Source organism: Sander lucioperca, chromosome 13 (assembly GCF_008315115.2).
Source record: "Sander lucioperca isolate FBNREF2018 chromosome 13, SLUC_FBN_1.2, whole genome shotgun sequence".
In the NCBI taxonomy this organism is placed as follows: Eukaryota; Metazoa; Chordata; class Actinopteri; order Perciformes; family Percidae; genus Sander; species Sander lucioperca.
The window spans coordinates 35267118-35294617 of NC_050185.1; the positions used below are offsets into that span (position 1 = coordinate 35267118).

Here is a 27500-nt window from a genome sequence, read left to right on the forward strand (position 1 = left end):
TTGTAGATCAGGGTAGTCTCCGAGGGAACGGGTCCAATACGTGATATGCCTGCAACCACCAGAGAGGCTGAGAATGCAACCTGTCGGACTGAGAGAGAGAGAGAGAGAGAGAGAGAGAGAGAGAGAGAGAGAGAGAGAGAGAGAGAGAGAGAGAGAGACAGAGAGAGAGAGAGAGAGAGAGAGAGAGAGAGAGAGAGAGAGACAGAGAGAGAGACAGAGAGAGAGAGAGAGAGAGAGAGAGACAGAGAGAGAGAGAGACTCTTCAACAGTACAATACATATATACATATACACTTAAAGGTCCCATGACATGGTGCTCTTTGAATGCTTTTATATAGACCTTAGTGGTCCCCTAATACTGTATCTGAAGTCTCTTTTATATTGACCTTAGTGGTCCTCTAATACTGTATCTGAAGTCTCTTTTATATAGACCTTAGTGGTCCCCTAATACTGTATCTGAAGTCTCTTTATATAGACCTTAGTGGTCCTCTAATACTGTATCTGAAGTCTCTTTTATATAGACCTTAGTGGTCCCCTAATACTGTATCTGAAGTCTCTTTATATAGACCTTAGTGGTCCCCTAAAAACAAAGAAAATATCCTCCAAAAAAAGGCAAAACCATAAATAAATATGATGTCATTGAAGCTTGATAGTTAGAAGCATTTCATTGTTACAGAAGATAAAAACTACAGGAGTTGCAAACATTAAAACACTAAAACAGCAGGATTCCCGGCATCTACAGACAAGGCAATATCATTGTGCACTCTAAGCAGTGCAGACTCAGTGCTGTGCTGTCAGAGAGATCAGAGAACAATACCTTGTTGCTGTTGCTTCAGCTTGTCCACTTCAGTCTTCAGCTGTGCTGCTTGTTCTGCAACAACAGAGACAGTTTATTTAGACATTGCTCTAGAGCTGCAAAGATTAATGGATTAATCATTATTAAATTCATCTACAACTATTTTGATAATCGATTAATTGGTTTGAGTAATTTTTTATGTAAAAACAGTGAAAGTTGTGTGATGTCAGCTTGTTAAATATGAATATTTTCTAGTTTCTTCTCCCCTCTGTGTAGTGGCGGTTCTACACGGAGGCCTAGGGAGGCCCGTGTCTCAGTAGAATGCATGCCCCTACATTTTTTCTTCTTCTAATAGTTATCATGAAACAAGGAAGGGACATAGCGTCCTTTTTTGCCTCAGTAAACAAAAAAGTGAGAGAAAAAAATCAAGGTGTTGAGGAGCAGGAAGAGGAAGAGCCAAAGGAGTCGGTGGAGGTTGGAGAGAAGGCAATGTGATGAAGGTGAGGGCTCTGACACAGAGAGGGGAATTCCAGAGGGTGAGGAGGATGAAGAAGAGGGTGAGGAGGAAGAAAACATACAGGAACAGGGAGAGGAACAGCCAGAGGGGCAGTAAGTGGATCCATGTGGATCAAGTACTGCACCATCAGGTTTGTGATGAAGAAGGTTCTTAGAATTTGCAAAGCAGTGCAATTACAGTTTCATTGTAGGCCTACTGCGTGTCCTTAAAATGGTGCTTTCTGCTGTAAATTCTTTTTTGTCTTCTTTTGTTTCTTTTTTTAAGTAAATACTTGGCCTACATTTTGAAATACATGCAGATATACAGTACATGCATAAGTAAATACATGTTTAAGTTGTGCCCTATGTTTACTGTACATCTTTCTACAGATACTTCAAGCCAAACTGGTATAATCTCCATCCATGGCTTGAGTATTCTGTCATGATAGCCTCTACATATTGCTATGCATGTAGACATTTTTCATTTTTCATTTTTATGGCCCTACCTCTCTTGCACCTGCACTCATGCTTGTACAAAATAAATGTTTATATGATTTTAGAGTAAAATAAAGGTTATAATCTTTAAATATCATTTGTTGCCGTTTTTAATGTGCCCCTCTGGTTAACCACTACCCCCTCCTTGGCCCCCCTAGTGAAATTTGTCTAGAACCGCCACTGCCTCTGTGACAGTAAACTGAATATCTTTGTATGTAAATCTCTCAGCAGCAGAAGCAGCCGGCAGCAAGAAAAATGATCAGAGAACAATACCTTGCAGTTGTTGCTTCAGCTTGTCCACTTCAGTCTTCAGCTGTACTGCTTGAATTGCAGAATAAGAGTTAAGTTGTGGACAAAACAAGACATTTGAGGATGTCATCTTGGGCTTTGGGAAACATTTTAGAGACCCAACAAATAATCCATTCATCTAGAACATAATGACACATTAAACCAGAATGAAAATAATTGGTAATCTCAGCCCAACTTTGCTCCACTACATAGAAAAATACATATTTTTCTCCTTTTAGATATTTCTGAACTGCTATGATACAATGCAAACAGATTATTACTGTACCTGTAGTCTGCAACGTTACGTCAGCCTTCAGTTGAACCAACGATGCGGTTGTTTCTCTCAGAGCAGCGTAGATGTCTTCTGGAAAAGCCCGCTGGCATTCAGTACTTTCACTTGGGGGGACGGAGCCGAGCAGCAGCAACAGCGTGAAACTCACAGAGATCTTCATCCTCACCCTAGCAGCTTACTGTTGAACTGGGCCGTCTCTAAACCTGTTTGAGCTTTATATAGAAGCCTACAGCAAAAAGGAGGTCACAGATGAGATTTCCTCATTCCCCAAAGCACAAGTCATATTTCACATGATGTGTCAATGTCAGTTTGAGGAACAAGGGTGTAACCACTTCTTCACGAATCACAGAAGATTTCCTAGAGAAGATGAACACATTGATGATCTATGATTACATTGTTAAAGGGTACCTTTAAACTTGGCCTTATCTTCCCATGTGTTTGTATGTTGACCAAGGTTATAATTGTTAACGAAAATGAATGAAATAACCAAAACTAGGAGGGAAAAAAACATTGCTGTTAATTTAAATAAAAATAAAAACGACACATTATAAAGAAACGATAACTAACTAAAACTGTAATGTCTTTTTGCAAAACTAACTAAAATAAAATGGTCGAGTAAACGTACTTAGTTTTCGTCTTTGTCAATGTCTTTCATAGAGCAAATAACGTTATATCTTTCATTTGACATGTCCGACCATAGACCTGTTTCATACAGTCTATGCCATAGACACACATACATACTTTCTGACTCGGAACCCAGAAATTCAGACATTCAATGTCATATTGAACACAACATAGTCCATGCCCCTTGCTTGGCTTCGTGGCGGTACCGCAAGTCAGAAGAAAGCGGCAGAGTCCTGTTTGATTATGACATTAGTAATGTTTCCATCTAATTGTCATGAGAATTTTAAGCGAACTTTTAAAATGTCGCAAAAAAGGAAAAAATTTAAAATGTGAATTAGAAGCATTTCCATCAACTGGTTTAGATTGAACCCGTATCCCGATCCTTCTCCCATCCGGGACTATAGTCATGTGACTTACATGTTCGCTGTGTCACAACTTATTCGGCAAATCTGTTTCCATCTCCCATTTTACGCTTTAACTCTTTTACCAAAAAGCCCAAAACCACCTCAAGCGAACATCATTTTTTTTTCTGAATTTGAGGAAGTTTTTTCGAATTTTGCCGTTTCCATTAACATTTTCTAATGCGATACTTAAAAATATGTTGATGGAAACATGACTATTGTTGTCCTCCAGGAAACTCGGGGTCCGTTTCAGAAAGCAGGTTTAGTGAAAACTCTGAGTTTGTTAACCCTGAGATGAGGGAAACTCTGGGTTTTCTGTTTCATAAAGAGAGGTAACGTCACCTCAGAGTCAGTTACTATGGTAACTGAGCCTGTGAACCTAACCTGGCCGGGAAACCTCAAGTTTCTCTCAGTCTCTTTCCTCTGACACAGCATGCTTTCATTTCCTCATTCATTCATTCAGTCTGTTTCAGGCGCATTTTAGCGCAGTTTGTTATATGCATAAAATAAAAAACAGGGTTGGTTTTTTAACCATGTTAGGCAGACTATAAAACGTTTTTTTTTTCTCAAAACATGGCATTTCCTTTTGTCGACAATCCCATTGATGAAGAAGCTGTATGACTTCTCAGGGAGTTAACCATACGTCGGGAGATGATATTGAGGCCCCGACTATAGATGTATTTTCATTTCTAGATAACTTTGAGCGGTATCGTTTATCTTCCCAGTCTATCAGATATGTATCCATCATAACCTTATCCATCCTCATATCACTAATGTCGCCCATCGTGGACATGCTCTACATCCCAGCACATTCTTTGTGTTGCATTATGTTTTTTTGCAAACGGCAGTTTTATTTACAACATTGGCGATGCGGAGCATATTAGTAAAGCCTCAAAGCACCGTCAGAAGAGTGTGACTCTGAAACATGTTTTAAACGTTTTTGTAAAATTCCCTGGACACAAACCAGTATGAGACATTAAAAAGTAATAATTGATTGTAAAAAATAATTCTGTTAATGATGGTGCTGCAAACTCAGAATGGGATTGTACCTAAATAAAATTATAGGTGTAGCCTACTACCATTCCAGTTTTCACCAGTAATATTACCTGTGATTAAATATGAAATTAATACACTATATTAGAACTTATGTATTGACTCGATCATCAATTTTCTCCCACACCACTTTTTTTTAAAACTAAATACATGTTCAAAAAGCTATATGTGCGCATGAGTATTTACGCCAACCAGTTTGTTTGTGGTTGTTACTATGGTGAATCGTAGTATCATGGCACCATTCATGCTGCCTTTTTATTGTGGTGCACGCGCTTACCTCTGAGTGACCCTATTCTGAGTTGATTGAACCAACTCGAATAAGCTGTTCTGGAACCGAGGGTAAATCAACTCAGAGATCAGGGTTAGACTCAGAGTTTGTTAAACCTCCTTCCTGAAACAGACCCCTGGTGTAAAGTTTCTTCCAGTGGTTGTCCAATAGGATACAGAGAAATGATTGACCCATCCACCAAATTAAAAGAAGTCACTCAGGGGAGACAATCAGGAGGAATGATAATTTGGTATGAATCTGAATATACCTATTCAATAGAATTACTCAAAAGAGGGGGATTTTATATCAACTGACAAAGACATATTCATCTGTGCCACATACATCCAGACTGAAGGTTGTCATGACATTGCGTAGAGACATTGTTGTCGTGTTTTTTAGGTCAACTGTTTTTAATGTTTCCTCATTCCCCAAAACACAAAACAGCACTTGATTAAGTGTCTGTAAGAAGAATCTGGCACAGAGCCAGAAGTATAAGGTAACAGAATGTCAGACCCATCAGCAGATGAATGTAAAACTGTCTATTTGAACAGACATGTTCCGGGACCTCCCTACATAGTTGGAGATCTCAGTGTTAAACCCAAAGTTACACCCTTCTGTCAGACAAAGCAGCTGGAGAACAGAATGTGACTTTACAGCTTCTCTCGTCCCCATTAGACCGAGATCAAATGATGAGAAAAGTCACCTAACTGCTGAGTGACAGCAGCCGGAATCTGAGAAGAATGGGAGATTAACTGTGGAATTTGTTTCAACACAATAAAACTTGATATGATTGATATGAGGAAGAACACATCAGGTGATGCTATCACATGAAAACACTGAACCAACTGTTTCATGGGATGTAACTTAATTTAGTTTTCTCTGAAACTCTCTATGCTTAATAGTGGACCAACAACATCAGCTTCTGCCCTCAAACAGACACTTTAGAGTTCATTCTTTCAATGGCATCGGACTTAAAGCAGCCATATTCTGCTCATTTTCAGGTTCATAATTGTATTTTAAGGTTGTACCAGAATAGGTTTACATGGTTTAATTTTCTAAAAACACCATATTGTTGTTGTACTGCAGTGCTCTCTCTCACTGCTCCAGATCCTCTTTTCAGCTGGTCTCTGTTTTAGCTACAGAGTGAGACCTCTTTTCTTCTTCTTCTTCTGGACTATCTTTGATTGCACTTGCACATGCCCAGTAGCTCAGATGTAGATCATGTCAGCTAGCTAGCTCCATAGACAGTAAAAGAAAGGCTGTTTCTACAACTTGGGTCAGTTACAAGGCAGGATTAGCTGGGAGACTTCTAAATGAGGGCGCACATGGAAGTAGTTCTTTTGTAGATTATGGTGAACTTGTGTGTGTTGTAGCAGTGCTTTGCTATTGAGAACGAGGTAGCATGCTAGCGTTAGCATGCTAGCGTTAGCATTAGCATTAGCATGCTAACGCTATGAGCTAATGGTTGCGGTTAGCCTGCTCGTTTCGTGCCGATTTTGAACAGCTCACCCAGAGACTGAAGGCAGGACACATTCAGAAACCGTATCTCACTCTAAATACCATGGATGGTTTGTTTTCAAAGTTTGTATGTGTGTGGAAGCACCAGAGACACAACAGAACATCCCAAATCTCAGAAAAAGTGATTTTTTTCATAATATGGGCACTTTAAAAACTCTTTCATACATCGATCTATCCCCTTATTAAAACAGCTACATTAAATCAAATCAAGTGCAATATATATTCAGGGTCTGTGTGTATGTTCATGTCATGTTCTGTTGTTATACTTGAATGCTTTGTTTCCCTACGTGTGTGTTTATGTAATTTGTGGTCATGTTTCATGTATGTCTTTTGGTGTTATTCATCTTATGTATGTCTGTATGTATGTATGTATGTCTGTCTGTCTGTACGTATGTATGTCTGTACATATGTATGTATGTATTTCTGTCTGTTTGTATGTCTATGTCCTCTTTTTTCTAAGATCTACCCAGGAATGCAAAAAGAATTTCAGTCCTGGCTGACAATAAAGTTGTATCAGATCGTATGACAAAGACATTGAAAATAAAGGGATGAACATATCACACACACACACACACACACACATTGTATGTGTTGTATGTCTTCTGTCATTGCTGTATTTGTTAGCAGTGTTTTAGGTTTGAATGATGAACAGAACCTATGGAAACATGACTATTGTTGTCCTCCAGGAAACGTGGTGTAAAGTTTCTTCCAGTGGTTGTCCAATAGGATACAGAGAAATGATTGACCCATCCACCAAATTAAAAGGAGTCACTCAGGGGAGACAATCAGGAGGAATGATAATTTGGTATGAATCTGCAGCATGCGCCGGACGTTGCTGACGCTACAACTTCTTTGCTGCTTGATAAAAAAGTAAACTTTCACCGTTCTCCTTTTTACATGATTGTTACCGGTCGACCATTCCCCTTTAAGACAGGTTGTCATGTGACGTAACGTTAGTCCAACGGAGGGGGGGTTGTTATGGGAAGTGAGGCTGTCCCGTGTGGAGAAAAGTACCGTAAGCGGCAGCTGCCGCTGACACAGTGATGCACATGCTTCTCCCTGGGTACTGGAGCTACAGTATAGTCAGGGTTTGATGTTCGCTGCAAAGACCACACCCGATTAATGCAAGTTTATCACGACATCTCCCGGCCATTTCTCACCGCAGAAAGCTGCTACCACCCAGGCTAAAGCTAACATAGTTAGCCTAAAGAAACAAGGCGTCTGTCCCAACTAACGTTACGGTTCAGAGCTGCGACGCTGGAAACGTAACACTAATCTCCAACAGCAGTCTGTGTCTGATATAACGTCATTTACTCTGATTTAAACGTAACACTAATCTACAACAGCAGTCTGTTTCTGATATAACGTAATTTACACTGATTTAAGAGCTCTTGGATACACAGTTTGTTGCAAGCGTGTGACATGCAGGCTCTGCATGCACAGCAAACCACCAATCATGATCAATTTTAATCAATTTATCAAACAACCAAAGCCGGCCCCGCTAGTTGACCACAACCTGAAGTTTAGAGGAAGCAACATACATGCATTAATATCATTGACTTTAGCCTGGATTGATATTATATGAATACAGTGGTGTCCTGTCAGTCAACCAGTGTATTTAACTACCTAACGTCCCTCTCCTAAATCTCTTCAGAAGAGGAGTCACAGCGCTTCCTTGCTTTGGTTTTTGTAAAGCATTAAAGTTCAACAAAGACTGGTTCACATAAGAAAATTTCCTTTTTCATTTTTATTTTCTGTGTAGATGCACTGCCCTACAAAACCAGCCCAGTAGTTGAGAATGATTTAGTATTTCTAAATAGGGCTATCTATGTCCTCTTGTAAAAATGTGTCTTTTTAACATATCGCAATATATATTGCAGGAAAAACCAATATTGCAATGTAAGTTTTTTCCAATATCATGCAGGCCTAGCGAGTAGTATTAAAAAGCCGAAAATCCGTGTAAGGAGGTTGGGTGGTGGATGGGTAAAAAAACAGGACTTTCACCCCGGAGAAACTACTACGGAGAAACTACTATATATATATATATATATATATATATATATATATATATATATATATATATATATATATTAGTTGATTCAGTGTTGTTGTGCAACAGCATCACCTGATGTGTTCTTCCTCATATCAATCATATCAAGTTTTATTGTGTTGAAACAAATTCCACAGTTATTCTCCCATTCTTCTCAGATTCCGGCTGCTGTCACTCAGCAGTTAGGTGACTTTTCTCATCATTTGATCTCGGTCTAATGGGGACGAGAGAAGCTGTAAAGTCACATTCTGTTCTCCAGCTGCTTTGTCTGACAGAAGGGTGTAACTTTGGGTTTAACACTGAGATCTCCAACTATGTAGGGAGGTCACCGAACATGTCTGTTCAAATAGACAGTTTTACATTCATCTGCTGATGGGTCTGACATTCTGTTACCTTATACTTCTGGCTCTGTGCCAGATTCTTCTTACAGACACTTAATCAAGTGCTGTTTTGTGTTTTGGGGAATGAGGAAACATTAAAAACAGTTGACCTAAAAGACACGACAACAATGTCTCTACGCAATGTCATGACAACTTTCAGTCTGGATGTATGTGGGGCAGATGAATATGTCTTTGTCAGCTGATATAAAATCCCCCTCTTTTGAGTAATTCTATTGAATAGGTATATTCAGATTCATACCAAATTATCATTCCTCCTGATTGTCTCCCCTGAGTGACTCCTTTTAATTTGGTGGATGGGTCAATCATTTCTCTGTATCCTATTGGACAACCACTGGAAGAAACTTTACGCCACGTTTCCTGGAGGACAACAATAGTCATGTTTCCATGGGTTCTGTTCATCATTCAAACCTAAAACACTGCTAACAAATACAGCAATGACAGAAGACATACAACACATACAATGTGTGTGTGTGTGTGTGTGTGTGATATGTTCATCCCTTTATTTTCAATGTTTTTGTGTCAAAGTGACTGATGGGAACAACAGTCATTGACATACGATCTGATACAACTTTATTGCGATAGTGCATTGTACTATACTACTCGCTACCATAATCGTGCTGTTATCACGTAATATGCTTCCCATTCAAATACATTAGTTTAAAATTTGTGCTCACCAACATAATAAAAAACAGAAAAACGTGTCCCTGTACATGAATCAATAGATTAAATAACGTCACCATTTCACGAACTGCCTTGAGACTGCGCTGGTATGTGTGTGTGTGTGTGTGTGTGTGTGTGTGCGTGTGTGTGTGTGTGTGTGTGTGTGTGTGTGCATGTGTGTTTGTGTGTTTGTGTGTTTGTATGTTCATGTGTGCGTTGGTGTGTGTGTGTGCGTGTTTGTGTATGTGGGAAATGATTAATACGCACACTCAGAGTGTTATTGTGTTTAATGTAAATCACACACATTTGATGGCCAGTGGGGCTGACAGTCTGTAGCCCCACGACAGCGTCATTTCATATCTTAGATATGATTGGCTGTCTGGCGCGGCGCCAACAGTCGGCAAGAAGAGCAAAGAGGGGAGATTGTGTTATCGTCGCTAGCTAACTTGAAAAATGATCGAAGTGGATTTTATACTCGAGCAGAGGTTTGAACCCTTTGGAGGAGAATCTGGCCTTAAAACGCCTTGTTGTCATAGAATGGATCTGTATCCATCGCCGCATGACTCTCACTTTTCCTGGCTAAACTCCACTACCACGGCCCCTGAAAGCAGCATCACCTGGCGGCGCCTGTAAGATAAGTTTTTTGTCCCCAAAGGGAAATTTGTTTTGTCCATTCCACAGCTTTACAAAGACAACACAAAATACAGAAAATAAGCATCTCTCAACACATACTCTCTAGCAACACAAAACATGCTCTCATATACATTAGACAAATACATATATAGTAATACTCTCATATACATTAGACAAATACATATATAGTAATACTCTCATATACATTAGACAAATACATATATAGTAATACTCTCATATACATTAGACAAATACATATATAGTAATACTCTCATATACATTAGACAAATACATATATGGTAAAACTCTCATATACATTAGACAAATACATATATAGTAATACTCTCATATACATTAGACAAATACATATATAGTAATACTCTCATATACATTAGACAAATACATATATAGTAATACTCTCATATACATTAGACAAATACATATATAGTAATACTCTCATATACATTAGACAAATACATATATAGTAATACTCTCATATACATTAGACAAATACATATATAGTAATACTCTCATATACATTAGACAAATACATATATAGTAAGCACATTAACTCCTCCTTTCATTGGCCTCATGTAGCGCAGTTTTTAATTGAACATCCCTGTCGGCTGCATTCTCCGCAATAAGTGTAGTACAGCAAAATGAGATATTGCACAACTAACATAGCGCCCAACCCCAATAGCCTACGAATTGCACAATTGGCATAATACACAACCTAAATACCCAACATTTTGCACAAATGACACATCTCCACATAACCTATGCAGTACACAATGACATATTGAACAATCCAACAGCTCATGTTTTGTACCACTAACATATTGCATAACCCCAATAACCTACTTATTGCACGATGACATAGTGCATAACCCAGCCAGCCTACATGTTAGCCTACATGGTAGCTGGCTCACCGTCACCTATTGGCAGCTAAACAACTGCTGCTGGTAGCCGAATCGCGTGTTCACGTTACAGCACTTTACTTAGTTTAAAATCCTTCAATTTCTTTCTGCGTTATCCCAGTGCTGTTAACCGTGGTCAAAAGCATTGTACTAAAAATAACTTTGAGCTTGTTGAAAAATGTTTTAACCTTATAATCAGGGTTCAAAATTAACTTTTTCGCCCACCAGCCAAATGGCTAGTCAATGTTCACATTTTACCAGCCACTCAATAGAGTACTATTGTTTTTTTGGCTGGTGAGTGTAGCAAATCTACCAGCCACTTGCATATTTTACCAGCATTTGGCTAGTAGATGGTGCTAATTTGGAACCCTGCTTATAATGTTACCCACCAAACATTAGCATTAGCTACTTGTCAACCAGCACATTGTAGTAACGTTAAGCTGGATTGATCAATATTGAAATGTATCAATAAACAAGGTCTCTGCTCTATTACTGTCTTGCAAAGTGACATGTAATTAATCACAGCATGATTGAGTGTTGCCAATTTATGGTCCTGTGTTAAATCAACACCGTGGGTACATACGAAGATACGTGGAGATACCGGTCCTACACCGTACCCTGACGTCACCTCTCAAAAAATGTAACTACACGTCGCAGAGACACACGTTGGTCCGCTGTGGCTTGGTAGTGTTTCCCACCGTGGTCAGAAAGAACAGGGGAGACACAGACAGACAGAGACACACACACACACACACACACACACACACACACACGCACACACACACACACACACACAGAGACACACACACACACACACACACACACACACACACACGCACACACACACACACACAGAGACACACACACACACACGCACACACACAGACACACACACACACACACACACACACACACACACACACACACACAAACACACACACGCACACACACACACACACACATACATATATTCTCTTAAAGAAATTAATGCAGAAACCAACACACAGTATAACCTTCAGGTCTCTTATGTTGTCTACAGAGAAATCTCTGCGTGGAGCCTCCACACAACCATAAATACTGCTTTAATAAACTATAATCATTCACATGGGGAACACCAACGTCTTTACAAAATGTTATGACAACATTCAGTCTGGACCTAAAGGGCTTCACCAACACTGACAACGTTCAAGAGATCATAATATAAATGTTCATACAGAGGCCTCACGATTCAGTCTGCTCATAAGAAACTAAATATAAGATGTAGAAAAGTTAAGTCTTTACATTCAGCTTCACTACTCTAACAATGCTAACATGTTGTTCCAGTTAGGTTGACTTCTCTTAACATATATAAAGACTGAAAGGGTCAATATTCTGACTTGTAGTCATCTTTATTAAAAGACTTTCTTAAATGTTTCTTAACTAAAGTGTAACTTTTCTCCTTAACTTCTTCCGGGACATGAACAGCCTCTCTTCAGGTGTCAGGAGGTAAACTGAGTCCTCCTCAACATTTGTTGGGTTCTGGTTTCAGAACCTGCTAAAGGCCAACAGCCCTCCCTTGTGGTTGTGTGTGTGTGTGTGTGTGTGTGTGTGTGTGTGTGTGTGTGTGTGTGTGTGTGTGTGTGTAGAGACAAACAAACACACCAGTAGGATACTGTAACACTTATCATTTAGTTAGCCAAGTATAGCTTGGTTTACTAAATTAATAAAAAATAACAATATCAAAGTTAATTTAACCAGCATCATTTCTTATCTTCAAATGTATTTAGTTATTCTTTTATTCATTTCATGAACTTAACACAGAAACAAGACACCCCTATTCCTGAGTGATACATAATTATTTCAGTGTAATGATAAATCTTTCAATAATGTTACAACTATTTCCTGATATTGTTTCCAGTTATAAATGTTGATCTTTGAATTCTGTAAAAAGATCATTTATTAACTAATTAACTATAATAATAGTTTCCCATCTTGCCTGAAGACATGATTCTCTTGGTCCAGTTTTCTTTTTTGTCTGATTATGTCTCTCTTCACGCCGCGTGTCGTTGTGAATGAGGTCAGACAGTCAAGACCTGACGAGGCCGCGGTTGCTTGGCAACAAACCTCGTCTTTTGAGGGAGCGCCCTCTAACGGCGGCCAGTATAACAACAATGTAAATGTTATAGGCCACTTGCTCCCAGTACCTGTGAAACCAACAATGTGATATTGGAAATTGATTTGAGGTTCTAACTGAGTGGACCAGCTGATCTAGAGACATGATTTAAACTCCTAAAATGACATCTTTAATGCTGTGAAACAGTCACAGTTTGGTTAGATTTAGGCAGCAAAACTACTTATTTAAGTTTATAAATCTCCTGTTGTGTCTTGATGTTAGAAAGTGAGACTGAACCGTCCAACGTCCAGAGAATCTCATGAGGACATCATACAGAGTTGATATGTTACAACAGCTCAACATTCTCTGTTTCTTTATACTGCTATGATGTTGAATTTGATTATCTACTTTCAGTAAGTTAAAGTTGAAACAAACAGATTAAAGAAATGCTCACAGATGTAATTGCAATGATATATGTTTATTTGATGTTTATTTGATTAAAATGACAGAAACAAGAGAGAATCAAAGACATTAATCACTTCATGAAGAAGTGATTAGGACTATGAAGACTTGTTGAAGACAACAACAACCTGTGTGACTATCACAGAGCTGCTGTTTCTGTCTTACATGGGGAACAGCAGATGACCACTGAAGGTGTTGTGGTGATTGAAGTTGTCAAACACCAAAGTGTTAGCCATCAGGCGCACAAACACGACGTCTCCCACCTCTAGCGACAGTGTAGCGGCTTTAGAAGCAGTCATCCAACCTGATCCTTTCTTGAATGCCAAGAAAACATGCTCAGAGTTCTTGACCAACCAACCCCCTGATTCCTGGTTATCTTGCCATGAACCGACCGTCCACTCAAAGTGGTACATTCCTTTCACCGGGGCAGTGAACACACCTGTTGGACATTTGTTTTTGTCATTTTAAACAGAAAATTAAAAAAAAAAGTTTGAACAGCAACATACAAGGGAAATATATATTAGGGATGCACTATATGTCACATTGGCATTGAACACACCTGTTGGACGTATGTTATTGTCATTTTACAAATAGAAATTGAAAAAAATGTTTCAACAGAAACATCAACATACAAGTGAAATGTATAAGAGATGCACAATATATCAACAATCACATCTGTGAAACTGGTCCAGTATTAAACCAGAACCAAGCTGTAATGTAACCCTACAGGACTAATGTTCAGCAGCAGTTAAGAGTCACTAAAAGTTCTGTTGTTGCTGCTGACAGACTCAGATTATTATTCTAAGTGTTCTTAGTTTAAGTTAGTTGTTATTCTTAGTTTAACATGGAACGGCCCCGAAATCACCATCACCAAACCCACCAGACTCCATGTAAATAATCAGGACTTCTATCATTGTAAAACACACTTCGTTCAAAGTGGACAGAAACTAAATAAAACTATCAAAAGCCGTCTTGGTTCATCTTTCCACTGTTCCAACAATCACCACTCTGGTTTGGTTGAAATAAACCCTTAATTCACCCATTTACATGTGGAAATATGCTGGCTCTATACACGCTAAAAGTAGTGATTATTTACATGGAGTCTGGTGGAAATATGCTGGCTCTATACACGCTAAAAGTCCTGATTATTTACATAGAGTCTGGTGGAAATATGCTGGTTCTATACACGCTAAAAGTCCTGATTATTTACATGGAGTCTGGTGGAAATATGCTGGCTCTATACATGCTAAAATTACTGATTATTATATTAATTATTTTATTATGAAATATTGGTATTCTGCCTAAATGTTCATATCGGTGCATCCCTAAAATGTATTGTTAGAATATCAGAGCTACCTGTGTTTGAGTTGTAGGCATTTCCAATGTTGGTGACAACGTGTTTGTAGATCAGGGTAGTGTCCGAGGTAAAGGGTCCGGTAGATCCTTCCTGGCCTCCAGTCAGCAGAGAGGCTGAGAACGCAACCTGTCGGACTGAGAGAGAGAGAGAGAGAGAGACAGAGAGACAGAGAGAGAGAGAGAGAGAGAGAGAGAGAGAGAGAGAGAGAGAGAGAGAGACAGAGAGAGAGAGAGAGAGAGAGAGAGAGAGAGAGGGGGGAGAGAGAGAGGGGGGGAGAGAGAGAGGGGAGAGAGAGAGAGAGAGAGACAGAGAGACAGAGAGAGAGAGAGAGAGAGAGGGGGGGGAGAGAGAGAGGGAGAGAGAGAGAGACAGAGACAGAGAGACAGAGAGACAGAGAGACAGAGAGAGAGAGAGAGAGAGAGAGACAGAGAGACAGAGAGAGAGAGAGAGAGAGACAGAGAGAGAGAGAGAGAGAGAGAGAGAGACAGAGAGAGAGAGACAGAGAGAGAGAGAGAGAGAGAGAGAGACAGAGAGAGAGAGAGACAGAGAGAGACAGAGAGAGAGAGACAGAGAGAGAGAGAGAGAGAGAGACAGAGAGAGAGAGAGACAGAGAGAGACAGAGAGAGATTTTTTTATTTCTACAAAAATACTTGATTTACATAATAAAGCAGCAGCCCCTCCCTTCACCATGTGTCCCGCCTCTCCACAACCATGTTCGTGATTTAACGGGGGAGACTATCTTCCCGTGTCTGGACAACTCTCTGCTGATCATTTTGAGTCCTATCTCCTCCAAAGAATGGCAAAACATAAAAAACATTAAAATATTATCTGTAATTGAAGATAAAAGCATGTCATTGTTACAGAAGAAAACACAGGTGGTAGACTTACATACTTTGTAGAGAACTACAAGTACCTAGGGATTTCTAGGAGTTAGTCTTCTAACTCCTAGAAACAGCCGGGAGTAAGAAAAACTAGACGGAAATGAATTATGATTACAACTTCTGCAGTTTTCAGTTATTTAGAATAAATGATAAGTTGAACTTCATGCCACACAGCTGAACAGAGAGAATAATACCTTGTAGTTGTTGCTTCAGCGTGTCCACTTCAGTCTTCAGTGCTGCTTGACCTGCAAAAAAAGAGACAGTTTCTTTGTCAGCTTCATTTTTCTGCTCCTTTAGATTCTTTAGACATTGCTTTAGAGCTGCATGAATCAGTTTTCAACTATTAAATAAATCTCAAACTATTTTGATAATCGATGAATCGGTTTGAGTCATTTTTTTAGAAAAAAACAGTGAAAATTGTGTGACAGCTTGTTAAATGTGAATATTTTCTAGTTTCTTCTCTCTGTGACAGGAAACTGAATATCTTTTGTTGTTGTGGACAAAACAAGACATTTGAGGACGTCATGTTGGGCTTTTTGGGAAACACTGATCAACATTTTAGAGACCCAACAACTCATCCATTCATCTAGAAGATATTCCACACATTAATCCACAATGAAAATAATCAGTAGTCTCAGCCCTACTTTGCTCCACTACATAGCAAAATACTTATTTCTATCCTTTTGGATATATCTAAACTGCTATGACATGATGCAAACAGATCATTACTGTACCTTGAGTCATGTCAGCCTTCAGTTGAACCAACGCGGTCTTCATCTCTCTCAGCTCAGCGTAGACATCTGGAGCAGAAACTGGTTGGCTTTCAACACTTGCGGGGACGGCGCCGAGGAGCAGCAACAGCGCAAAACTCACTGAGATCTTCATTCTGTTGTATTATGACTGTGTTTTCCCGTCTTGATGTGACTTTATATAATCTTGTTGAAAGTCTTTCCTGTTATTCAGTCAGGCTGTTTGATTTCAGGAAATGAGGGGGCGACCAGTTTGGTCACGGAGGCTGATGACCTTATGTGGTGAAGTTACTGAATGGAATTTGGCGATGGTAAACAGTTGGTCAGTTGGCATAAGTGATTGAGTGAAGGTCCATCATTTCTGTGTATTAAACAAATGATTAACAGAGAGGTTCAGCTGTTTTCTTCAGAATATACTCAGGTCTCATGTGATTTTCTTGTAAGTAAGTAAAATTAATTTATACGGCGCTTTTCACAGACAGGGTCACAAGATGCTTTCCAATGTGCATAGACAAAAACATAATAGAAAAATAGTTTAAGAGAACAATAAATAATAATAAATGTTGAATACCCAAAAGCTAGCCTGAACAAGTGAGTCTTCACTTGCCTCAGGTACTTAAACTATCGTATACAATCTAAAACAGCACCTCTGATTCATATTTTAATCATTTAACAGCTGTAAAACATAGAATCTTACCGATTTCTGCAGCTAAAAGCTATGGAGTTACCCATCACGGGGGTGTCTTTGGTGTCTTTCTAGCCTTTACAGGTGATTTTCTATCCAGCCTGGAACTTGTGCCTTTTTCGGGGTCGTTTAGCGTTAAATCCAAACTCTTATATCCAAGATTTATCCACTTGATGTCCATAATTTATCACGTTTATGGTCATTTCTGCCGCTAGCACCGTGCTACCGTCAAACATAAATCTCCCATGATGCTTTGCGAGAGTGTGTTGATGTTTTTCAACCAATGGTAAGGCAGGTCCGTCAAACGAGTATATAGTGGGAAAGATAGATCACTCCGGTCTATTACCGTTCTACAGAGAAGAATGGTGTCAGTGTTTAGAGATTTGACATACATTTGGGCCTTTTTTGAAGAAATGCAAATAGTTTGTCCTTTATATGAGTTATAATGTTCATTATGTTGATTTTTGCACTGCATGACTGAAAATATATAGGAGAATGGTTTTAGACAACACAAATGCTTGTTCAGCATTGCTGTGTGTCTGATTTCAATAAATATGACATTATTTTGAGTATTGGCAAAAGTGTCTGGACTTTATTTTGAAAAAATGTATATATTTTGTCAACTGTATAAGTTATAATTTTTATTTCTTCACAGTTTGACTCCCAAGACATATGGGAAGTGATTTAGACAGGAGATTGGCTTAGCTTTTATTGCTCTATGTGTGATATCAATACATATCTGTGAGGATCATGTTCCGTTTTATTTATTTATTTGTCTTTAAGGTCATACAACCTTTTTGTACATTCAAGTGACCTTGAAAAAAATGTTCATAGATTGAGTGTAGACAACAGGGTTAATGTTTTACAAATTTTTTTAGAAAATAAAACCAGACGGACAATGAATTGTAAAAATCACCACAGGTTTGTTAGGGTTGAAACTAGAGATGGCCCGATACCATTTTTTTGCTTCCCGATACCGATTCTGGTACCTGAACTTGCGTTTCGGCTGATACCAAGTACAGATCCGATACCAGTATGTCATATATTTCATTATGTTTTAACTGTATACTACTATCCCTGTATGGATGATATGATGTATAACAGCTGTATACTACTATCCCTGTATGGATGATATGATGTATAACAGCTGTATACTACTATCTCTGTATGGATGATATGATGTATAACAGCTGTATACTACTATCCCTGTATGGATGTGATATGATGTATAACAGCTGTATACTACTATCTCTGTATGATGATATGATGTATAACAGCTGTATACTACTATCTCTGTATGATGATATGATGTATAACAGCTGTATACTACTATCTCTGTATGATGATATGATGTATAACAGCTGTATACTACTATCTCTGTATGGATGATATGATGTATAACAGCTGTTTACTACTATCTCTGTATGATGATATGATGTATAATAGCTGTATACTACTATCTCTATATGGATGATATGATGTATAACAGCTGTATACTACTATCTCTGTATGATGATATGATGTATAACAGCTGTATACTACTATCTCTGTATGATGATATGATGTATAACAGCTGTATACTACTATCTCTGTATGATGATATAATGTATAACAGCTGTATACTACTATCTCTGTATGATGATATGATGTATAACAGCTGTATACTACTATCTCTGTATGATGATATAATGTATAACAGCTGTATACTACTATCCCTGTATGGATGATATGATGTATAACAGCTGTATACTACTATCCCTGTATGATGATATGATGTATAACAGCTGTATACTACTATCTCTGTATGATGATATTATGTATAACAGCTGTATACTACTATCTCTGTATGATGATATTATGTATAACAGCTGTATACTACTATCTCTGTATGATGATATGATGTATAACAGCTGTATACTACTATCTCTGTATGATGATATGATGTATAACAGCTGTATACTACTATCTCTGTATGGATGATATGATGTATAACAGCTGTATACTACTATCCCTGTATGGATGATATGATGTATAACAGCTGTATACTACTATCTCTGTATGGATGATATGATGTATAACAGCTGTATACTACTATCTCTGTATGGATGTGATATGATTTCTATATCTTTGTTGTCGGCCTGGCTCAGGTTAAACTCTTTGTGAAACTTAAACAAACACTAACAATGAATGTCCCAGAACTTTCTTTTATTATCCAGTTTGAGTTATGAGTCGCTGTTGGAGGGGAAAAATCTTCTTTATAGTTATGTTTTATTATAATAGCATAACATGAAATCAAAAGACCTGAGTATTTTCTGAAGAAAACAGCTGAACCTCTCTGTTAATCATTTGTTTAATACACAGAAATGATGGACCTTTACTCAATCACTTACACCAACTGAACAACTGTTTACCATCAGGCCAAATTCCATTCACTAACTTTAACACATAAGGTCATCAGCCTCCCTGACCAAACTGGACGCCCCCTCATTTCCTGAAATCAAACAGCCTGACTGAATAACAGGAAAGACTTTCTATTCATGTAGTTATGATACCACACTTTCAACATAACAATATTATATAAAGCCGCATTCTGATGGGAAAACAAAGTCATAATACAACAGGTTGAGATCTCTGTGAGTTTTACGCTGCTGCTGCTGCTTCAATAAATATGACATTATTTTGAGTATTGGAAAAAGTGACTTTATTTTGAAAAAATGTATATATTTTGTCAACTGTATAAGTTATAATTTTTATTTCTTCACAGTTTGACTCCCAAGACATATGGGAAGTGATTTAGACAGGAGATTGGCTTGGCTTTTATTGCTCTGTGTGTGATATCAATACATATCTGTGAGGATCATGTTCCGTTTTATTTATTTATTTGTCTTTAAGGTCATACAACCTTTTTGTACATTCAAGTGACCTCACTGCAGCACAACTATTCTAATAGCCCAGTTTTTCCTGAAAAAAATGTTCATAGATTGAGTGTAGACAACAGGGTTTATGTTTTACAAGTGTTTTTTTAGAAAATAAAACCAGACAGACAATGAACTGTAAAAATCACCTCAGGTTTGTTAGGGTTGAAACTAGAGATGGCCCGATACCATTTTTTTGCTTCCCGATACCGATTCTGGTACCTGAACTTGCGTTTCGGCTGATACCGAGTACAGATCCGATACCAGTATGTCATATATTTCATTATGTTTTAACAACTGTATACTACTATCCCAGTATGGATGATATGATTTATAACAGCTGTATACTACTATCCCTGTATGGATGATATGATGTATAACAGCTGTATACTACTATCCCTGTATGATGATATGATGTATAACAGCTGTATACTACTATCCCTGTATGGATGTGATATGATGTATAACAGCTGTATACTACTATCTCTGTATGGATGATATGATGTATAACAGCTGTATACTACTATCCCTGTATGGATGATATGATGTATAACAGCTGTATACTACTATCCCTGTATGGATGATATGATGTATAACAGCTGTATACTACTATCCCTGTATGGATGTGATATGATGTATAACAGCTGTATACTACTATCCCTGTATGGATGTGATATGATGTATAACAGCTGTATACTACTATCTCTGTATGGATGATATGATGTATAACAGCTGTATACTACTATCTCTGTATGATGATATGATGTATAACAGCTGTATACTACTATCCCTGTATGGATGATATGATGTATAACAGCTGTATACTACTATCCCTGTATGGATGTGATATGATGTATAACAGCTGTATACTACTATCCCTGTATGGATGTGATATGATGTATAACAGCTGTATACTACTATCTCTGTATGGATGATATGATGTATAAAACATCAAATAAGAATTAATTAATTAAAAATTAATAATATCAAAAATAATATATAATAATATGAATCATAAAAATGAATAATATCAAAAATAATATATGATAATATGAATCACATTCCATTTCCATTTTCCCCCTTTGATTAATAAGACGATACGAAATATTACTACAAAATCCAAAGAAATGTGAAAAAAGCATACAATAAAAAAAAAAAACGGAAAAATTAAACCAAACCCTCATTTTAAATGACATGTCTAATTCCCTCTTCGCCGACCATTGATAGTCAGCAACAAAAGTTATCATTTCTGAAAAAATAATAACTTATCCTGATGCATCAATCACACCTTCAACAAATTAAATCAAACAAATTATAAACATCCCTTTTTAACACGTCTTGGTGTAGTCAAGTGGGGATTAGAGAAGACCAAATTTATTTTAAGAGCCAATCATTTTATAGCATGTAATTACTTGCTTTTTACAAAGTACCACACAAAAGTCTCTCTTCACTGTTTGGTTACCAGATAGTGGGTGTAATAAATCTCCTCATGTCCAACTCTGTCAACCTCATCTATGTGACATTCCTGTTTAAATTAGACTCAAGACAAACCAAGTCTGCTTGCTAATGTAATATGCAGAACAATCGTTCCTCTCCAGTAAATTGTAATCACTTATCAAAATTCAATAAACTACAGAGCTTCACTCTGGAGTTTTTGTAAGTTATTTTACCTTTTAACTCTACAGACTTCATTAACACCACTGCAACTTATGCAGAATAGTGAAATTCAAATCAGATTTCTAAACCTCTGTATCAATAACAAAAGATGCTGATCAATCATTGGGCTATAATAACTGATTTCCATTCGCAGATCTTAGAGAGAAATCATGAACAAATGACTGGTACACTATAAACAACAAATAAACCAATGCAAACAACTTTTAATTTGAGTAGACTATATCTGTGATTGGGAGTTGTCTTATCTTTTCTCACATTATCACTGCTAATGTTTTTATGCATTCTCTATGCATCCCTATTATACTTTTAGTTACACAATTGGTCTAAACTTACTTTTAACCAAATTCTGAGAACAGCACTCTCAATCTGCTGTTTGTAACAACTTTACATCAATCCAATCCAAATTCATACATGAGATTACTTCCCAATAGATTATCTGGGCAACATCCAAATAATAGAAACATCTTCAAAAGTTGTAAACTAAATGTCATTAGAGCACAAAAATAAAACAGTGAAATGTTCTTTTAACATTTCCTGACACACCAACCAAAGTAGCATATTTGTCACTAGTCTTGTTAGAAGCTGTCACAGGCAAATCATTACAAATTTAACAGAATAGATTTCACCAGATACTGACAAAATGTAAGATTTTCATACCAATTTGCTTTTGGTTTTTTAGATGTCTTAACCCTTCACATAGGTGTGTTCACATAGGAGTAACTCTGTTTTAAAAGCAAAAATTACTTTACTACTATTAATTACTTCTTTAGAGTAATTGTATTTTCAAATTGTGTGTTTGTCGGTGCATTACCTCCTTTTTATGTGTTGGTGCGTCGATGCGTCGATGCGTCAGTGTGTCAATGCGTCGATGCGTCAGAGCAAATCCGATCTCTCTCACTCCTCCTTCTTTCTCTGGTCTGTCTGCTGATGTCAACGCTCATCTGTGCAGATCTGTACCAACTTGTGACTGTCCTTGTCCTCAATTGTTGGATCTCTTTCTGGTCCTGATGACACCAGCTGACACCCCCCTTTCAGATCTTCTGGGCATCTCTAGAATCCTGGTTCCAGACTCCTGTAAGGGTTCACCAGTCCTCCATATGGCCTTGACTGGACCCTGTAATCTCCTCTGTAGTTTCCTCTGAAATTACCTCTTGGTCTATTACAATCACGGGCAAAGTGTCCATCCTGTCCACAATTGAAACACACTTCTGAGGATTGTTGAGAGTATGGGTTATATCTTCCTCCTCTTCCTCTTCCTCTCCAGTTCTGTATCTGTCCAAAAACTGGCTGTGGATATAAAACAACTGGAACCACGAATGGTGGTTGGAGCAATTTCGGTTGGACATGGCTCGGCTGAAGTTGTGGCGGTGAATGTTGATTTGGTGGGCATTGATTTTGCATAACCAAAACCTGCTTCTTGTCCTTCTTATTCTCCACCAGCTGCATTTGATTGAGTTTTCTGGGAGTTTCTTGGTCCTGTTCTTTCACTTTTTGGGACCCTTTTTTCAGCACTTTGTCCCTCTGTATCTTCAGTTTCTCAAAGTATGACACACATCGCTCCATGTCTCTTTCGATCTTTTCTATGCTAGACGCTGCAGGATGAAATCCTGTAGCTCCTCTGCTCTCCAAATCTTCATTGCTGGGTTCATTGCTGGGTTGCTCATCTGGGTTAGGGTTGCTGGGTTGCTAGGGTTGCTGGGTTGCTCATCTTCACTTTCATAACACTCTTCTGAATCACTCTGATCATCATCATCATCATCCTTTGTCTTGCTAAACCTCAGTCTGCCCTTAGTTTCCAGGTGTTTCATTTTCTTCTTACTTTTGGAGCTTGTATTCATCTTTATGGTTGTTTCAGCTCCTCAATTATTAGTTCATCTGTGAATGTTTCACCAAAGTACTTTGTAGGCATGTGTGACGTTACTTCTTTAATGTCAGTCTCTGGTCATGCCCTGAGAGCCATCTGGGTGTCCAATTCAGTCACTTAACCATGGACAGTTGTAAATCTGTCGCCCCTCCTCCTCTGCTGCTCCAGCTCCAGATGTAGTTTCTGGTGCGAGTGGTGGGGGATGGGACCAAAGTTGACTACCAAATCAGCTTGTAGAGGAGTGAGACAGGTCTGCTCTGACATCCATCGAGGCACACTGAATAAACACAAAACACAACACCTCCGAAAAGCATTACTTGTACTTTTAATCATACTCATTTTAGTTTCTTGCTTCTAACCTATGACATCATTGATTCAAAATGTTGCTACAAAAATATTACCTAAGTAAGGAAAGTATCATAAAATATGTACTTCAAGTACTGAAAGTAACAATGTAGAAAAATCCTCACATTTCTGAAACTAGAAATGATCCCAACAGTACTGTCAACTAACTAAGCATTTAAACAGCTAATCATTTCAACTGGACTTATAGGCCTATATATTTGTTGAACAGTCTAACAACAATAAAACATCATATTTATAAACATATGTTTGTTCTACACAAATCCTAATTAATTAATAATTTCTTATGATATGTCAGATTACAGTAATATCCAAAAGCAATTTGTCTTGAAAATTACCACTAGTCATTCCTGAAAATTACATAATTTATCTCTTTTCCCTAAGTTTTTGGTGCTTGTGGTATAGCAGTTTTTACTATTTTCATCTAAACGTTTACCCTCCTGTAGATTATAACCCCAATGCTACAGTTGTCTCTGTAACAACAATATTAGTTTATAATATATTATTAGAACTCCAGTATCCTAATTCAAAAGGACATTTATCTCTTTCTTTGTCTTTCTGTCACTTTCACAACACTCTCTTTCTGTCTTTCACCACCTTAGTACCTTATTGTACCCTTAACTTTCCCTTAAAGTCATGCCTTTTTTCCATTATCCCATAAAACATTCTTTTCCCTTTCTACAGCATACACTTCTTCTCTCAGTTTTCCTGACCATCTTTTGTAACAATAGTTACCCATTATTAACTCTAACTGTTTGATTAGGATTGAATTACTCGCTGTTTCTTCACAGGAATCAGATTCATTCATTCTGTTTTCCACCTTCACAAATGTCACTCATTTCCTTGGTGCAATGACATAACCACACGTAACAGTAGGGAACTTTAGCAAAATCAAAAACCTTATAGAATTATCAAATTTTGAATTGTTTTATTCAAAGTAAAATCATTTTAGATGCCTCACCACTCAAAACAAGTGGTCCAACATTTTAAAATGGCAGAGGTGACAATCCTGAAGCCCATCAATCAGTCCTCTCATCTCTTACTTTCAATAGAGGTATAGAGGCTGGACTTTTCTTAATCCAGGGTGATCAATCACTGATTTGAGTTCCAGCAAATCACCTATGCCAGCTATTAATCTCTCTTTTTTCCTTTTTCTTTCAGGCCTGAGACTTATTATCCTACTTTTATCCTCAAATCTTTCTCCCAATCTTTCTTTTCATGCTACAGAAGCAAGCATAATTAAGGCTTCCTAATTAGAAGGACATTTCAAATTCTAATGCCATTTCTCTAGGTGTTTATGACATTTTCTCTCTCTTTTTTATCAACATAACTCTCATTTATAAATTTAATGGATCTTAATCGCATAGTTTCATAGTCAAGCAACAGCCACTTTAATGTTTTACTAAGCTACATTTAACCCCCCTTCTCTTTTAGCCGCTCCGTCTCTGCCCTTTAGTTCAGTAAGGAGTGGCCTAAACTTTCTGTGAAAACTTGAATTCCTAAAATTCCTAGACATGCGCAGTTCTTGTCAGCAGTGTGATTCCACAGTGAGTGGAACTCCACTGGAGTTAAGGAACCTAGGCTCACACTCAACCAGAAGAATAACTAAGAATCACTCAGCTTACTTTAACATAGAATTTCTTAATCTTAGTAGTCTCAAAGCAGCAGATAATGCAAATAGCAATATGCTATCATAAAGCAGTTTAAACGATCTCAAAGAAATCAGAGAAAACTTAATGATTCTTACAAATTCTCTCAACAGACAGACTTATTGTCTCTCCATTTTTCCTTCAACAGACCACATTAAAACAACAATGACACAGGACAAAACAAACCAACACAAAACATAAAACACAAATACTAATTTGAAGCTTCTTATTTTTACTATAGGTTAGCCTAATCTATTTTCACATCCTCCAAAGGGGCTCATAAGTTTTAGCAATTTCTGAAAACGTTCTCCTTTGAAGAAGACTCATAAGATTATTAAACAAAAGTCCTCCCAAAGAAGGCTCATACATTTTAACACTTTAGAAAACGTTCTCTTCAAAAAGAGACTCATATTTTTAGCCATAATGAACAGAATATTTCATATATATCTAATATAGGATATCCTTATCACGCATGCACAGCCTATCACACACAGCAGAAACACCACTGTTCACACACACACCGCTGTTCACACACACTCTCTCTCATACACACAAAAGTCGACATCATTCATGCATGTAATTCCTAAAAAGAGTTTGCTTTCCGCCGTTTTATTTTTTTTTTGTCTTTTTTTTTTTTTTGTTATTTTGCTACCTTAGATATAGACGTCCAATAGCAAGCCTGCCCCGAACATTATTCGTCAACAATGAATCGATTGGCAAACCTACCATTGAACTGTTAGTCTACACCTCAGTTCTCCGAACTGGCTCAAACTTTTCATCTAATAAAAGTTCAAGACTACGGCCCATCCTGTGATCGCTTTTTTCAAAGGGCTTTTTATGTCAGATTAACGGCGTTATCCTTTATTCTTTGTTGGTTTCTCTTTATTGTTCCTGTTCTTTTCTGTATTCTTTTATTTTCTCTTATTTCCTTTTTCTTCTCCTTATTACTTCTTGTTTTTATTTTCTCTTGTTTCCTTTTTCTTTATGTTGTTTAAGCCAAATTGCCCTGGCCAGGGTTAAACTGTTTTCTTTAATCCAATTTGCCTATTCCTTAAAATCTTTTCACATTATCTATGTGAATATTCCTTAATTCCTTACTTTTTCTCCCTTTTCTCTATTTCTTCACTTAAATTTCCTTTCCTCTGTTTCTCTAACTTCCTTAAAGCCTTTGCTTCATTTGTCTCATATTCCTTTTCCTCTGTTTCTCTAGCTTCCTTAAAGCATTTGCTTTGATTTCTTCTTATTTCTCATATGTTAACTCACACTTCCCCTGTCTGCGTTAATTTTAACACAAATAATTTATAACGGAATCATCACATCACACAGCAATCACTACACAAAATACACACAGATTCGACACGGTGCAATCCCTCATCGCACACACAGAGCCACACACGAACTGACCAGCGCCCAAATAGTGAGAAAGCTCACCTTATAGTCGACCAATGAAGCGGGAGTCAGTCCCTGGTTGCCCATGATGAAACGATGACCTGGGAGATGCAACCGATCCCATCCTCGTCGCCAAAATTGTGGTGTCTTAAATAGTAATGCTGTGATGCTGTATGAAGAGGAATCCGCCGACACTGATCTTGATTATAAAAAGGTTTATTACAACAAAGATTCAGCATCAATTTAACAAACTCCTGCAGAGAGCTTGGAGAACGACCAACCCAAATTCTTCCAAAAGTCGTTCTGCCTTTCCTTTGTGTGAGCAACGTATATATCTTATGCATTGTATGACCTAACGTGGGAGGGTGTATGTGTTAGTATATGAACTGGCCAATCGTAGCCTGTTATCTGGCACAACTCCAAAAAAGGTCTTTTCTGTCTTGGGGGAACTTCTGCTCATGTTAACAGTTTCCAGATGTTCTCAGTAAGTGTAAAGCAAAGTTCATAGGACTCCCTCATAACAAACA

At 37.8% G+C, this 27500-nt stretch overlaps 2 protein-coding genes across 2 annotated transcripts in view; both read right to left on the reverse strand.

Annotated features, from left to right (window-relative positions):
• The window catches only part of LOC116036424 (bromodomain-containing protein DDB_G0280777-like), a 1700590-nt gene that overhangs the window by 2735 nt on the left and 1670355 nt on the right, over positions 1-27500 (reverse strand). The window contains exons 15-16 of the mRNA XM_036008807.1: positions 2059-2100; positions 1-88 (exon numbers count right to left, since the gene is read on the reverse strand). The exon at positions 1-88 is cut by the window's left edge and continues 44 nt beyond it. Of these exons, the coding sequence (XP_035864700.1) occupies positions 1-88; positions 2059-2100 (130 nt within the window). The remainder of the gene's footprint in view (positions 89-2058; positions 2101-27500) is intronic.
• On the reverse strand, positions 13442-16679 carry LOC116036426 (complement C1q tumor necrosis factor-related protein 3-like). Its single transcript, XM_031279952.2, has 4 exons — positions 16417-16679; positions 15877-15927; positions 14801-14935; positions 13442-13883 (listed from the first exon to the last, which is right to left on the reverse strand). The coding sequence occupies exons 1-4, from the start codon at positions 16565-16567 to the stop codon at positions 13606-13608; spliced, it is 615 nt and encodes a 204-aa protein (XP_031135812.1). The 5' UTR covers positions 16568-16679; the 3' UTR covers positions 13442-13605.